Source organism: Oncorhynchus nerka, linkage group LG18, assembly GCF_034236695.1.
Source record: "Oncorhynchus nerka isolate Pitt River linkage group LG18, Oner_Uvic_2.0, whole genome shotgun sequence".
In the NCBI taxonomy this organism is placed as follows: Eukaryota; Metazoa; Chordata; class Actinopteri; order Salmoniformes; family Salmonidae; genus Oncorhynchus; species Oncorhynchus nerka.
Window position 1 is genome coordinate 28,526,029 of NC_088413.1, and position 15,148 is coordinate 28,541,176.

Here is a 15,148-nt window from a genome sequence, read left to right on the forward strand (position 1 = left end):
CACATGGCTGATAGTCAAACTGAGGATGTAGGTCCAGCCATCTATCTGATTTAAAATGAGGTCTGACTAACTCTGCACACTGTGACCTGTGCTGTGATAAGCTAAACTCACAGACAGTCCATCGCCTTACCCCATCTCTCCCTCCCTGTCTCTCTCCCTTATCTCAGAACCTGAAGAGGGTGGCTGAGACATGGATGGATGAGTACACAGAGTACATCTACCAGCGTCGTCCAGAGTACCGCCACCTGTCCACTGGGGACCTGACAGCCCAGAAGGAGCTGAGAAGACACCTCAAGTGTAAAGATTTCAAGTGGTATATGAACGCTGTGGCCTGGGACCTGGCCAAGTACTACCCCGCTGTGGAGCCGCTGCCTGCCGCCTGGGGAGAGGTAGGAAGTTAGGAATACACACAGAACCACCACCACACATACAAGAGCACGTACGCACACAGACAGAGCTAACGCACCTACAGAACGAATGAACACACCCGCAAGAGCCGGTACACACACACACACACACACACACACACACACACGAACAGAAAAGCATACAGCATATGTGATTACCTTAGAATCCAAAATTAAACGTCAGGTCATGTTTTCGAGGTCACTTACTGAGGCATTGATACAAATAATAGGACTTCTCACAATACTTAGGCCTACATAAACCCACTGTCTTACATGCCACCAATAACAGCTAAGTCTAAGCAGTATCCACAGGCTTATTTGGTTTCTTGCGTATTTTTAGCTGGTATTGTAATGAATGAATCTATTTCCAGACACCAATACATCAGCTAAGAGACAGTCCCTGAATGCCTCCACAGGTGTGTCACGGAAGGCTATTATTCCACCAGAGCTCTATCCCAAATGGCACCCTATTCCCTTTATAGTGCATTGCTTTTGACCATGGCCCAAAATAGTGCACTATATAGGGAATAGGGGGCCATTTGGGACTCTTCCATGTTCATTGATTTATGAATGTCTGGTGCTCGCTGAAACGTAATGCGTTTCTCATATGGGACAAGCAGCCAGCAGCCTGCTAATGAAATGTTTTAGAGTAGACAGTGTCACAAAATGGACACAGCTGGACTGTCTGCTTCTCTACCCCCAGAAACCATAAGTAGCAGATTTTACTTTACATTGTTCATAAACATGACATGCAGTTTGCTGCATCGTATTCTGAGATATATATAATGCCTCTCTGTGTTACCTGTGAAGGGACGGGGCTGGAGATGGCCTTGGCATTTTATTACTATCTCACTCTATCTGTTCTCTGGAACACACACACAATCTCACTCTATCTGTGCTCTGTGAGGATGGGATCTAGCCTCAGGCAATCATACCCATAAATGCAGGAGCTGGAATCAGGTTGCCTGGAATCCACACTCGTATGCTCCGTTCACCATTTACAGTTGAAGTCGGAAGTTTACATACACCTTAGCCAAATACATTTAAACTCCGTTTTTTCACAATTCCTGACATTTAATCTCAGTAAAAATTCCCTGTCTTAGGTCAGCTAGGATCACCACTTTATTTTAAGAATGTGAAATGTCAGAATTATAGTAGAGATGATGATTTATTTCAGCGTTTATTCCTTTCACCACATTCCCAGTGGGTCAGAAGTTTACATAGACTCAATTAGTATTTGGTAGAGTTGCCTTAAAATTGTTTAACTTAGGTCAAACGTTTTGGGTAGCCTTCCACAAGCGTCCCACAATAAGTTGGGTGAATTTTGGCTGATTTCTCCTGACAGAGCTGGTGTAACTGAGTCAGGTTTGTAGACCTCCTTGCTCACACATGCTTTTTTAGTTCTGCCCACAATTTTTCTATGGGATTGAGGTCAGGGCTTTGTGATGGCCACTCCAATACCTTGACTTTGTTGTCCTTAAGCCATTTTGCCACAAGAAGTATGCTTGGGGTCATTGTCCATTTGGAGACCCATTTGCGACCAAGCTTCAACTTCCAGACTGATGTCTTGAGATGTTGCTTCAATATATCCACATCATTTTCTTTCCTCATGATGCCATCTATTTTGTGAAGTGCATCAGTCCCTCCTGCAGCAAAGCACCCCCACAACATGATGCTGCCATCCCCGTGCTTCACGGTTGGGATGGTGTTTTTTGCCTTGCAAGCCTCCCCCTTTTCCTCCAAACATAACAATGGTCATAATGGCCAAACAGTTCTATTTTTGTTTCATCAGACCAGAGGACATTTCTCCAAAAAGTACAATCTTTGTCCCCATGTGCAGTTGAAAACTGTAGTCTGGCTTATTTATGGCAGTTTTGGAGCAGTGGCTTAATCCTTGCTGTGCGGCCTTTCAGGTTGTGTCGATATATGACTCGTTTTATTGTGGATATAGATACTTTTGTACCTGTTTCCTCCAGCATCTTCACAGGGTCCTTTGCTGTTGTTCTGGGATTGATTTGTACTTTTACACCAAAGTTCGTTCACCTCCAGGAGACAGAACACGTCTCCTTCCTGAGCGGTATGATGTCAAGCAAAGAGGCACTGAGTTTGAAAGTAGGCTGTGAAATACATCCACAGGTACACCTCCAATTGACTCAAATGATGTCAATTAGCCTATCAGAAGCTTCTAAAGCCATGACATCATTTTCTGGAATTTTCCAAGCTGTTTAAAGGCACAGTCAACTTAGTGTATGTAAACTTCTGACCCACTGGAATTGTGGTACAGTGAAATATAAGTGTAATAATCTGTCTGTAAACAATTGTTGGAAAAATTACTTGTGTCATGCACAAAGTAGATGTCCTAACCGACTTGACAAAGCTATAGTTTGTTAACAAGAAATTTGTGGAGTGGTTAAAAAACAAGATTTAATGACTCCAACCTAAGTGTATATAAACTTCCTACTTCAACTGTAAATAGTGGGGATTCCAGGCTAAGAATCAGGTATTCATGGAGATTGTTTCCCAACCAGTTTTTTTCCATAGGGAGGTTTGGTACAGGATTGGTTTTAATCATCACTGATATACATCATTCACTATGATGGAATACATCATTCACTAATTAATTAATCCTATGTGCCGGAAGGAAACCACATCCTCCTCTCAAGCCACTGAAACATTTCAGAAACCTCACGGCGAACATGTTGTACGCTAATATGAAAAATGAAATTAATTTTGCATTACATATAATTGGATTCCTTGCTCTGCCTTCTTTTAGAAAATCTTACTTTCTATGTTTTTCCGACGTCCTGGCCCCTAGGTCAGGGTACTAATGATAATAGGTAGAATGGAAGGCCGTCTCAGCGGTGACCCACCTTTCCCACTCTTCACTGTTCACGTCTACAAGGCCATTAGCACAAATTGTACAAGCACACACACAACACAAGTCCCAGCTTATTCCCGTCCCCCTGATTAACCACCCCTTCCGTATTAGCCAGAGGTGAAAATGGATAGTAAATAAGAAGTGAAGCGGTGTATCTCTTGATGAGAAAATGTTTGCACAGTAGGTAAATATCTCCTCTTTCCTCCCCCGGGTGAGGATGGTAGTAATTTTATCGTCAGGCTGACAGCTTCATGTGCCATCTCTTCCCTGGCTCTCACCCTGCCTGCCCCCCCGCCTGTCCCCCAGCTGTCACCCCACCTGATCTATGGATCTATAAAGAGCTCTCAGTGGCTATTCAAGCCCAGATTGCAAGGGAGGAGATGGAGAGAGAAGAGAGAGGGGGGAGACCGACAGAGAGAGAGAGAGAGAGAAAGGGATAAGATCAGAGGGACAAAGAGAGAGTGAGATTGTGAGACAGACATAGAGGAGAGAGAGCTCAGATTAAACTTCCTCTACATCTCTGGAAGATGACGATCAGGGGCTCAGCCTTCTCGACACCTCGGCCTTGGAGCTGTGCAGACTGGGTAAATAGGGGGCTGTCGATCTGACCCCCTACCCACCATCCAATCTGCCTCCACAACTCCACACCACGGCTCCTTCAATAGGTCTAAATCACTTCAAGTGATGCAATCATCAGGCCTTTTGATTCGGCTCTAACTGTCTCCAGATCAGCGCTGGCATGTTGATAGGCATGGCATCAGGGATAAGCACTGTGTTTTGCTCCTGGGCCCATTTCAGACAGATGAGGCTTGGGAAAAGTGGAGAGTGAAGGCCCATTATGCAGTACAATTCGCACACCATTATTGGTCTTTCAGAGCGATCAGCAGTTTACTCCTAATGACCCTGTGGTTAAATGCACTTTGTCGATGCGGGCGGCAGGCTGAGGGAGTTTGATTATTTGAGGTTTCTGAATTGCAATGCAGGTGGGTATTATTTTGCATTTCCAACTGCACTTCTGGCAAAACTAATGCTGCTCCGCGGGTGCCTGATAGGCACAAAAGTGCCAAGTTCGTTGGCAGCATTTAAAGGACTAAACTCTTAATATTGTTTGACATGTAAAATACTGTAGAACTTTGCAGCAATGATTTGTATTATTGGTATGTATCATCCTTTTGGAATAGTGTCCGATTGAATTAGGTCTATCTCAGGGAAACAGTGTTTCCCTGTCTTTTCTCATTGGCTGCATCCTATAAGTCATCTTATCTCAGAGTAGAACTATGTGTGGGTGACGATGTGACCTTCCAGAGATGGGGCTGCCTGTAGAAAATTGGTCACATCTGACCTGTACCAAATGAATGTTTCTGTTGTTGTTCACTTGTCTTGAATATTTCACTCCTTCATGGTGGGAAAAGGGGAGAGCCTCTCTAGTTTAGATGCAGGAGCAACCAAAGAGGCAGAAAGCACTGAGGCCAGAAATTGTCGTGTCTTTGGCTATGCCGGATTAAGTGATATGACATGCTATTCTATAAAATCCTTTCTCTGTAATTAATATTACCTGATTGAGCTAATCATGTAAATGTAATTAACTAGAAAGTCGGGGCACCACGAAATAATATTTATAGAGCTGCTGTCCTCTGAATAAACCTAGTAATATTTTACATCAATAGCAGTCAATATTAATCGTCACCTTATTTCAGTCTCATCTGAAAGTTGTAAATTCTTGGTTATCTTCACGAACCCTGGCTAACAAGTTGAATCAGCAACACAAAATTGGGTTTAATTACAGAACAGATATGACAGCTGGTTACCCAAAGAAAAGGGGGCTGGGTTTGAGTGAAAGAGCAGGAACACTGGAGAACAAAGGGAGAAGTGATGTCTCTATCGGGCCGTAGGCAGCTACTCTATTGTAAATACAGAATCTTATGCATTTTAAATTACTGTCCATTTGGAAAAGGAAAATACAATAAATATTTACTCTGAGCTGCACTTCGGTAGGTTGGATGGCCGTGTTGCCCAACAAAGTCCTTTGAAGAATGTCTCTGGTGGTAAATTGGATACGTCGCAGTAACGTCGTTGTGTGGTAGACGGGATACTCTGTCTGTTCTTTCCTAGCCCACGTTTGCAGCTGCTGTTGCTAACTCAACGGCTAGGAGGTATCACTTCTGTAGTGAATAAGAGTTAAAAGTTCCGTCCATTCGCAACCAAAGCTCACGCTGAGGTTGGCTTCGTTCTGTAGTTATTATCTGAACCCTTCTGACATCAGATCGTCATCCTAATGTACCCGGAACAGGAGGTTATATTGTCGTCACGGCTTTATATAGGAAGGAAGAGGAAGGCGTGTTTCATTGGTTATAACCAATGTCTCTTCACGTGGGTGGGCCACTGAGTCGGGCCTAATTCACTCATGAAAACCCAATTCTCACATTTTAGAAGCTAAAATTACATTTCATCCCATCACAAATAATTTCATATTCAAACATTTAAATTGCACAACGATTCCATGTGAATCTGATAACTATAATGTGTAGACTTTCCACTGTATAGTTACTCATCCTATCATTGATGAGAATGTCTCGGATGACAACCGAACTGACATCATATTCATTAAGTACCAACGCATATGTTCAACTGGTTGGGTTACCAAAATATGGTTAATTTCCCCCCACCTTCTGATGTTCCCAGAATCACTATGTTAACCAAGGGATTTTCAATAGTCACATCAGTAGGGTAGAGAGAGGAAAAAGGGGGGAAGAGGTATTTATGACTGTCATAAACCTACCCCCCAGGCAAACGTCATGACAAAATGTGTCGCCATATTGTAGAGAATTTATCTGTCATTCCGTCAGTTTAGTTTTTGTTGCTCCATTTTTCACAGCTCAAGAGTTTTTATCTCAACTCCACAAAAGAAACACAGGTTATCCTGACCCAAATAAAATACGTAATCTGTACTCTGTTATTAGAAAAACATGCACAACATTGAGGAGAGCTGACATTGAGTTACATTTTTATAATCAACATTTTCAGAGCCAACCATAGTGTTGTTGTCAGACATTCTCCACACTAAGTCAAGCAATCACCATTTTTTGCTACAGCCCTAGCTAATGTCTTTGGCCCCATCTAGTGGCGAGCAGGGGTAACAACTTTTATAAGAGAGTCAACCCTGTGCAAAACACCTCTGAGTATTCCATCCCTGGTCTCCTTCCTGTCAAATACTGTGACTCACCCACTCTCTCTCTCTCTCTCTCTCTCTACTCACTCTACTCTCTCTACTCACTCTACTCTCTCTGTCTACTCAGTCTACTCACTCAACTCACTCTCCCCCTCTCCTCCTTTGGCCTCTCTCCTCTCCTCTCCTCTGCCCTCGCCTTTGTCTCTCATCTGAATGTGTTAGTGAGGGCCACAGAGACAGACAGAGACCAGGCTACTTTAGATGCAGTGCATCTGGATTCATGCATTATTGAGCCATACTGTGACACGAGCCAAGCTCACCTGAATGCTATAGAGAGAATTAGGCAAATGACACAGTGTTTGAGAGCCGAGTAACTCTGAAACTTTTAAAGTTTTCACAGTAGGGGGGTGCCTATTAACTCTGGTTTAGAGGGAGGAAGATGCTCCAGGAATGAATTAGCTTATCTCTTACAGTCACTGGTGAGAGTAGATCTTGTCAGCAAATTGTGAGAGCTTTGATACCATGTCAGATCATACGCTGTTACTTAAAACCACATACTGTGTATAGATAGTTGGCTGCTTGTACTAAGTTACTGTGTTCAGTGTGTACACTGGAGTCCTGTGATCAGAGCGTTGAGCATTAGAGAGAAGCCGGAGTATCTCACCCTGTGGTCTATATTTATAGATGTATATTGCATGGTGTGTGTGTGTGTGTGTGTGTGTGTGTGTGTGTGTGTGTGTGTGTGTGTGTGTGTGTGTGTGTGTGTGTGTGTGTGCATGCATGCAAGTCTTCACCGAGGCCTCCCTTTCGCTGTTTTTGGGAGGCTTCAAAGTGTGTGTGTGTTTGGTTTTAACTGAGCCCTCTCTTTGTGTCCTTGTAGATTCGTAACGCTGCATCAGGTCTGTGTATAGACTCCAAGCACGGCCCCACAGGGACAGAGCTGCGACTGGACGCCTGTCTGAAGGAGGGGGCTGAACGCACCTGGGCACACGAACAGGTAGGTACAACTGGAGCCATGTACTGTATAATAGGGTGTATTCTATACTATATTGTACTGTATAGTAGGGTATAATCTATATTATATTATACTTTACAGTAGGGTGTATTCTATACTATTATACTGTATAGTAGGGTGTAGACTATATTATATTATACTAGTAGGGTGTAGTCTATACTATGTTATACTGTATGGTAGAGTGTAGTCAAATACTATATTATACTGTATAGTAGGGTGTAGTCAAATACTATATTATACTGTATAGTAGGGTGTAGTCTATACTATATTATACTGTATAGTAGGGTATAGGTTTATTCTATACCATATTATACTGTATAGCGTGGTGTAGTCTATACTATATTATACTGTATAGTAGGGTGTAGTCTATACTATATTAAACTGTGTGGTACAGTGTAGTCTATACTATATTATAGTGTAAAGTAGGGTGTAGTCTATACTATATTATATTGTATAGTAAGGAGTAGACTATACCATATAATACTGTATAGTAAGGTGTAGTCTATACTGTATGGTGTAGTCTGTACTATATTATACTGTATAGTATGGTGTAGTCTATACTATATTATACTGTATAGTAGTGTTTAGTCTATACTATACTGTATGGTACAGTGTCGTCTATACTATATTATACTGTATAACGGGGTATGGTCTATACTATCGGCTCGGGGCGGCAGGGTAGCCTAGTGGTTAGAGCGTTGTACTTGTAACCGGAAGGTTGCATGTTCAAATCCCCGAGCTGACAAGGTACAAATCTGTCGTTCTGCCCCTGAACAGGCAGTTTAACCCACTGTTCCTAGGCCGTCATTGAAAATAAGAATTTGTTCTTAACTGACTTGCCTAGTTAAATAAAGGTAAAATCATTCATTCAGTCAGTCAGTCAGGAATGGCCCCTCCATGAGTCCGGCCTGTTAATCAATCAGTCAGTCAGTCAGTCAGTATTAGTCAGGAATGACCCCTCCATGAGTCCGGCCTGTTAATCAGTCAGTCAGGAGTGACCCCTCCATGAGTCCGGCCTGTTAATCAGTCAGTCAGTCAGTCAGTATTAGTCAGGAATGGCCCCTCCATGAGTCCGGCCTGTTAATCAGTCAGTCAGTCAGTATTAGTCAGGAGTGACCCCTCCATGAGTCCGGCCTGTTAATCAATCAGTCAGTCAGTCAGTCAGTCAGGAGTGACCCCTCCATGAGTCCGGCCTGTTAATCAGTCAAGTCAGTCAGTATTAGTCAGGAATGACCCCTCCATGAGTCCGGCCTGTTAATCAGTCAGTCAGTATTAGTCAGGAATGGCCCCTCCATGAGTCCGGCCTGTTAATCAGTCAGTCAGTCAGTATTAGTCAGGAATGGCCCCTCCATGAGTCCGGCCTGTTAATCAGTCAGTCAGTCAGTCAGTATTAGTCAGGAGTGACCCCTCCATGAGTCCGGCCTGTTAATCAGTCAGTCAGTCAGGAGTGACCCCTCCATGAGTCCGGCCTGTTAATCAATCAGTCAGTCAGTCAGTCAGTCAGAAGTGACCCCTCCATGAGTCCGGCCTGTTAATCAGTCAGTCAGTCAGTATTAGTCAGGAGTGACCCCTCCATGAGTCCGGCCTGTTAATCAGTCAGTCAGTCAGTATTAGTCAGGAATGACCCCTCCATGAGTCCGGCCTGTTAATCAGTCAGTCAGTCAGGAGTGACCCCTCCATGAGTCCGGCCTGTTAATCAGTCAGTATTAGTCAGGAATGACCCCTCCATGAGTCCGGCCTGTTAATCAGTCAGTCAGTCAGGAGTGACCCCTCCATGAGTCCGGGCTGTTAATCAGTCATCAGTCAGTCAGTCAGTATTAGTCAGGAATGGCCCCTCCATGATTCCGGCCTGTTAATCAGTCAGTCAGTCAGTATTAGTCAGGAGTGACCCCTCCATGACTCCGGCCTGTTAATCAGTCAGTCAGTCAGGAGTGATGGTACTTACTTTGCTTTCGTTTTGGCTTTATATTTCCATGTGGAACGTAAATTATCAATAAATAATCAAATCATCAACAGAAAGCCTGGTAACTTACATACCGTATGATTACTGTTATAACACCACATCAAACACCTCATCATTCAAAGGACCACCACAGCCACAGGACGGTACACAATATCAAAGTCATCAGATATAAAAGATGTAACCGCGTTTTACTGCTGCGTTCCAGGTCGAGGAAAGTAATAGGGGACTTATTTTATCGTCGCACCACTCCTATTTCCTCCACATCGTTTATGGAGGAGAGGAGATTGTTTACTCAGCGCAAAATCCAGCCTGTTAAATCAGTCAGTCAGTCAGTCAGTCAGTCAGTCAGTATTAGTCAGGAATGGCCCCTCCATGAGTCCGGCCTGTTAATCAGTCAGTCAGTCAGTCAGTATTAGTCAGGAGTGACCCCTCCATGAGTCCGGCCTGTTAATCAATCAGTCAGTCAGTATTAGTCAGGAATGGCCCCTCCATGAGTCCGGCCTGTTAATCAGTCAGTCAGTATTAGTCAGGAATGACCCCTCCATGAGTCCGGCCTGTTAATCAGTCAGTCAGTCAGTCAGGAGTGACCCCTCCTTGAGTCCGGCCTGTTAATCAGTCAGTCAGTATTAGTCAGGAATGACCCCTCCATGAGTCCGGCCTGTTAATCAGTCAGTCAGTCAGTCAGTCAGGAATGACCCCTCCATGAGTCCGGCCTGTTAATCAGTCAGTCAGTCAGGAGTGACCCCTCCATGAGTCCGGCCTGTTAATCAGTCAGTCAGTCAGTCAGTATTAGTCAGGAATGGCCCCTCCATGAGTCCGGCCTGTTAATCAATCAGTCAGTCAGTCAGTCAGTCAGTCAGGAGTGACCCCTCCATGAGTCCGGCCTGTTAATCAGTCAGTCAGTCAGTATTAGTCAGGAATGACCCCTCCATGAGTCCGGCCTGTTAATCAGTCAGTCAGTCAGGAATGACCCCTCCATGAGTCCGGCCTGTTAGTCATTCAGTCAGTCAGTCAGTCAGTATTAGTCAGGAATGGCCCCTCCATGAGTCCGGCCTGTTAATCAGTCAGTCAGTCAGTCAGTATTAGTCAGGAGTGACCCCTCCATGAGTCCGGCCTGTTAATCAGTCAGTCAGTCAGGAGTGACCCCTCCATGAGTCCGGCCTGTTAATCAATCAGTCAGTCAGTATTAGTCAGGAATGGCCCCTCCATGAGTCCGGCCTGTTAATCAGTCAGTATCAGTCAGGAGTGACCCCTCCATGAGTCCGGCCTGTCAAATCAGTCAGTCAGTCAGTCAGTCAGGAGTGACCCCTCCATGAGTCTGGCCTGTTAATCAGTCAGTCAGTATCAGTCAGGAGTGACCCCTCCATGAGTCCGGCCTGTTAATCAGTCAGTATCAGTCAGGAGTGATCCCTCCATGAGTCCGGCCTGTTAATCAGTCAGTATCAGTCAGGAGTGACCCCTCCATGAGTCCGGCCTGTCAAGTCAGTCAGTCAGTCAGTCAGGAGTGACCCCTCCATGAGTCCGGCCTGTTAATCAGTCAGTCATATTGCCCCTTGCAAGAAATACCTTTTTGGGAAGGTACCCTGCAAATCCTTTGATTAAAGATTATAATTTCAATCGTTTGATTAAAGATTAGTCGCAACATGTGCTGTCTGCAAAACAGCCATCACAACACTTAGTCTCGCAAAAGAACCATAACATATGAAATACACAGAACTACACTAAAAGGAAAATTCCACCCAAAAATGATATTTTGGTATTTGTTTCATTAGTCCATTGTTGATATAGTCACAAAATGGTTTTGCCTTTCAGCAATCAAGATATACAACTTTCAAAATACAGCAATACAGCTGGTATGATGCATTTATTATAATTTTGCATCATACTGGCATTATTTCTGTATTTTGAAAGGAATATTTGTTGAAAACTTGATTGCTGACATGAAAAACATATTAGTAGTATATCAACAACAGACTAATGAAATAAATACCAAAAGATCATGTTTGGGTGGCATTTTTCTTTAATACAAAACAAGTTTAGGGTACTGTAGCCGGCGATTGCTTCATATGCAACTAATATTCCTGCTGTTTACTGTTAAATCTGAACAGATCATCACCGCATTCTTGTCCTCATGTTCATCCGCCTCTAAAATGACATTTAGGGTAGTCATACTGTGAATCTCATAACGGAACTTGGATACCATGTTGTGCCTGTGTACTTGTTTGTACTCAGATATTTACATTTGGCTGGAGAGAGGACATCAGGCCAGGGGATCCTCTCCACACCAGGAAGTTCTGCTTTGACTCCATCTCCCAGAGTTCCCCTGTCACACTGTACGACTGCCACGGCATGAAGGGCAACCAGCACTGGAGCTATAGGAAGGTAACTTTAAACAGAATTAAATAGAACACAATTATATTGTATCTGTATGGTACTTACTTTACTTTTGTTTTGGCTTTATATTCCATGTGTAATGTAAATGATCAATAAATAATCAATCATCAACAGAAAGCCTGGTAACTTACCGTATGATTACTGTTATAACACCACATCAAATACCTCATCATTCAAAGGACCACCACAGCCACAGGACGGTACACAATATCAAAGTCATCAGATAGAAAAGATGTACACTGCGTTTTACTGCTGTGTTCCAGGTCGAGGAAAGTAATAGGGGACTTATTTTATCGTCGCACCACTCCTATTTCCTCCACATCGTTTATGGAGGAGAGGAGATCGTTTACTCAGCACAAAATCAGAGTGCCATTACAGTCCCACCTCTCTTAAGGTTCTGCCTAGAATGACTCGATGAGGTTCAGAGGTGCACAGATGCTAGCGCGAGTCCCAGATCTGTTTGTCACCTCCATTACTGTGGCAAGACAACACAGTCAGGTCTTGAACTCAGGCTACACAGATGCAATAGCCGCTTATTAAAGGGCTGAGGTGGGCTTGAGGCTGTGTGAACATTGTAGTATCAGGAAGGCGGACACATGATACCAGAACAAAATGACTGCCAAGCACCTCTGAGGCGTTCTCCACCTCCTCATCTTTCTCCACAACTTTATCCCTCCCCAGAGAATCCTTTTTCAGTTTGAATCCATCACTGGCTATATTTAAGAGTTTGCGATCACCATAGATAATCTTTTATTGGAAGCCAGGGACGTATTTGTGTTTTCAGTTTTCAACGATTCGTACTTCATTCAATTCCTCTTTCTTTTGCAGCTGAATTTGTTCCTTTTCCCTTTCTGTCATGCGAGGGAGGATGAGCCCAAAGAATAGACATTCAGAAAAGTAATGTAACGGTCCGTTGGAACTCGGGGTTTAAAAACTCTTGTGTGTTGAACTCATATTTCTCAGCCTAGTTTAACTCCCAAATTCAGACCCCTCTCTCCGTGAAATGAAGTAAACTCAGATTAGAATGGAGGGAGGAAAAAACGTGTTGCAGTCAGTTGCTCTGCTCCCCGTCTGTAATCTGTTTGAAGGGAGATGAGAGAGCAGGATTAAACAGCAGCCTGCCTGCCGGAGACAGGCTTACCTGTCTCTACTTTATTTAAATCATTTATCTCAATCCTTCTTTTCCTTCCTTTCTTCTCTTTCTCTGCCTCTCTCTCTCTCTCTACCTCATGCTTTTTCTTTCACTCTCTGTCTCTCTCTCTCTCTCTCTCTCTCTCTCTCTCTCTACCTCATGCTTTTTCTTTTGCTCTCTGTGTCTCTCTCTCTCTGGGCCAACACATACAGGATAAATTGCTGTACCACCTGGTGAGCAGCGGTTGCATGGACTGCAGTCCCGGTGATAAGAGGATTTTCATGAATAAATGTGACCCTGGGTCGGAGACACAGCAGTGGCTGTTCCAGAGAGTCAACGCCACCGTCCTGGACAAATTCAACAGCGCTGCGGCTGCCAGCTCCTAGGAACCACGCGCCAACCCCCACGACAAAAAAAAAAACCACCGTGTGCATTGTAGCAGCAAGCGGCCAGCCAGTTAGCTAGCGGTCCTGTCTCCCAGACCCCCCAGCTCATCAACGTGGGGGCTACCAAGTGGAAGAGAAGGGGGTGGGGGGGCTGGGGCTACGTTTCTGTTCTGTCTGACGGATCCTCTGCCCGATGGGCTCAGATCCAAAATGGAGGATAAAGACTCCTTCCTGGCTGAAAGAGATTCTGGGATTCTGCCTGGTTCTGCCCAATGGGCTGATGGGACGTTCAAGGTCGCCGATCCTCAGAAAACCAACCAGACTAGACTAGACCCAAGCTAAGCCGCCACACAGAGGCACCTTGCTGGTCGAGGACACAGAAACCTCCAGAACACTATCCTCTAGGTCCTCTATGGGTCAAAGGTCAAACACAGCAGGTCTAGTAGACTGGATTTGTTTGTATCAGGTTGAAAAAGGAATGTTCCAACTGTCACTCTCTCAAGATTGCATGGTGGATTTGTACTATATCGGAGGCTCGTGAAATTGTTTGCTCAATTTTGTAAGGCTATTTATTTTCCATTATTATTTTATTAGTATTTATTTTGTGTTAATTTATGTTGTCTTTTTTTTTTAAGAACAATAATTTATTAAGTGTATACTTGAATGGGTTTTTCAGATTTCTGGTCACCGTGATTGTACGATTTGAAGTTGTGAAGTTCAGCCAATGAAAATTATGTAGTAAACATGAATAAAATGTGAAAACAATACATGAACTATTGCAATTGTATGGCTGGCGTGTGTGAGCATTTATATGATGACACATCTCACAATGATGTTACATGTAGATAGCAGCCAAGAACGTGCCCATGGACTTATGATTATGCATGTGGGTGCTCATTCAAAAGTGATGATTGTGTGCCCTCTTTTGAAGAGTTTTCATAACACATCTACATGTGCACTAATAGGACGATTCAGCCTTAGGAAATGTATGCCTTTTTTACACGTTTTGATTTAAGCACTTCTTAGTATGTGCTATTCAGACTTACCCTATGCACGTGCATAACAAGGTTTGCGGGTGTGGCTCCCTTGTGCACAATGTATACAATTCCAGAAAACACGCCCACTGGGTGGCCTACCAATTTGATCAGGGAGTTGTTCTGTTTGTTCATCTTAATCAATCCCTTTATTCGCCCACACCAGTAGAAATCCACTTTTTCGAGCTGAAAGATGATGATGGCCAGAGCTTACCCCTGGTGTTGATTTAATTCAATAAGTCATCGTTTTAGTCAAAGTATGATATATTTGGGCTTGAAGTGATGTCCTTGTCTCATTGTGCAAATCCATGTGAATGTCTTTTCTTATGATATGACATACAGATTATTTTCAGCCTACGTTTCGTTGAATGTTACCACCCACCAGCATGGCATTGTTTATTTTTTTAATTAAAAAAATATATATATTTATTTTTTTACCCCTTTTTTTTCTCCTCAATTTCGTGGTACAACTCCCATACGGGCTCGGGAGAGACGAAGGTTGAAAGTCATGCGTCCTCCGATACACAACCCAACGAAGCCTCACTGCTTCTTAACACAGCGCGCATCCAACCCGGAAGCCAGCCGCACCAATGTGTCGGAGGAAACACCGTGCACCTGGCAACCTTGGTTAGTGCGCATTGCGCCCGGCCCGCCACAGGAGTCGCTGGTGCGCGATGAGACAAGGACATCCCTACCGGCCAAGCCCTCCCTAACCCAGACGAAAGTCATGCGTCCTCCGAAACACAACCCAACCAAGCCACACTGCTTCT

The 15,148-nt window shown here is 43.9% G+C and overlaps 1 protein-coding gene across 1 annotated transcript in view; it reads left to right on the top strand.

The window, feature by feature from the left end:
• The window catches only part of LOC115145615 (polypeptide N-acetylgalactosaminyltransferase-like 6), a 249,431-nt gene extending 235,372 nt beyond the window's left edge, over positions 1-14,059 (top strand). Inside the window, exons 10-13 of the mRNA XM_065003262.1 lie at positions 168-389; positions 7,335-7,451; positions 11,665-11,814; positions 13,171-14,059. Of these exons, the coding sequence (XP_064859334.1) occupies positions 168-389; positions 7,335-7,451; positions 11,665-11,814; positions 13,171-13,344 (663 nt within the window). The 3' untranslated portion in view covers positions 13,345-14,059. The remainder of the gene's footprint in view (positions 1-167; positions 390-7,334; positions 7,452-11,664; positions 11,815-13,170) is intronic.
• The last annotated feature ends 1,089 nt before the right edge of the window (positions 14,060-15,148 follow it).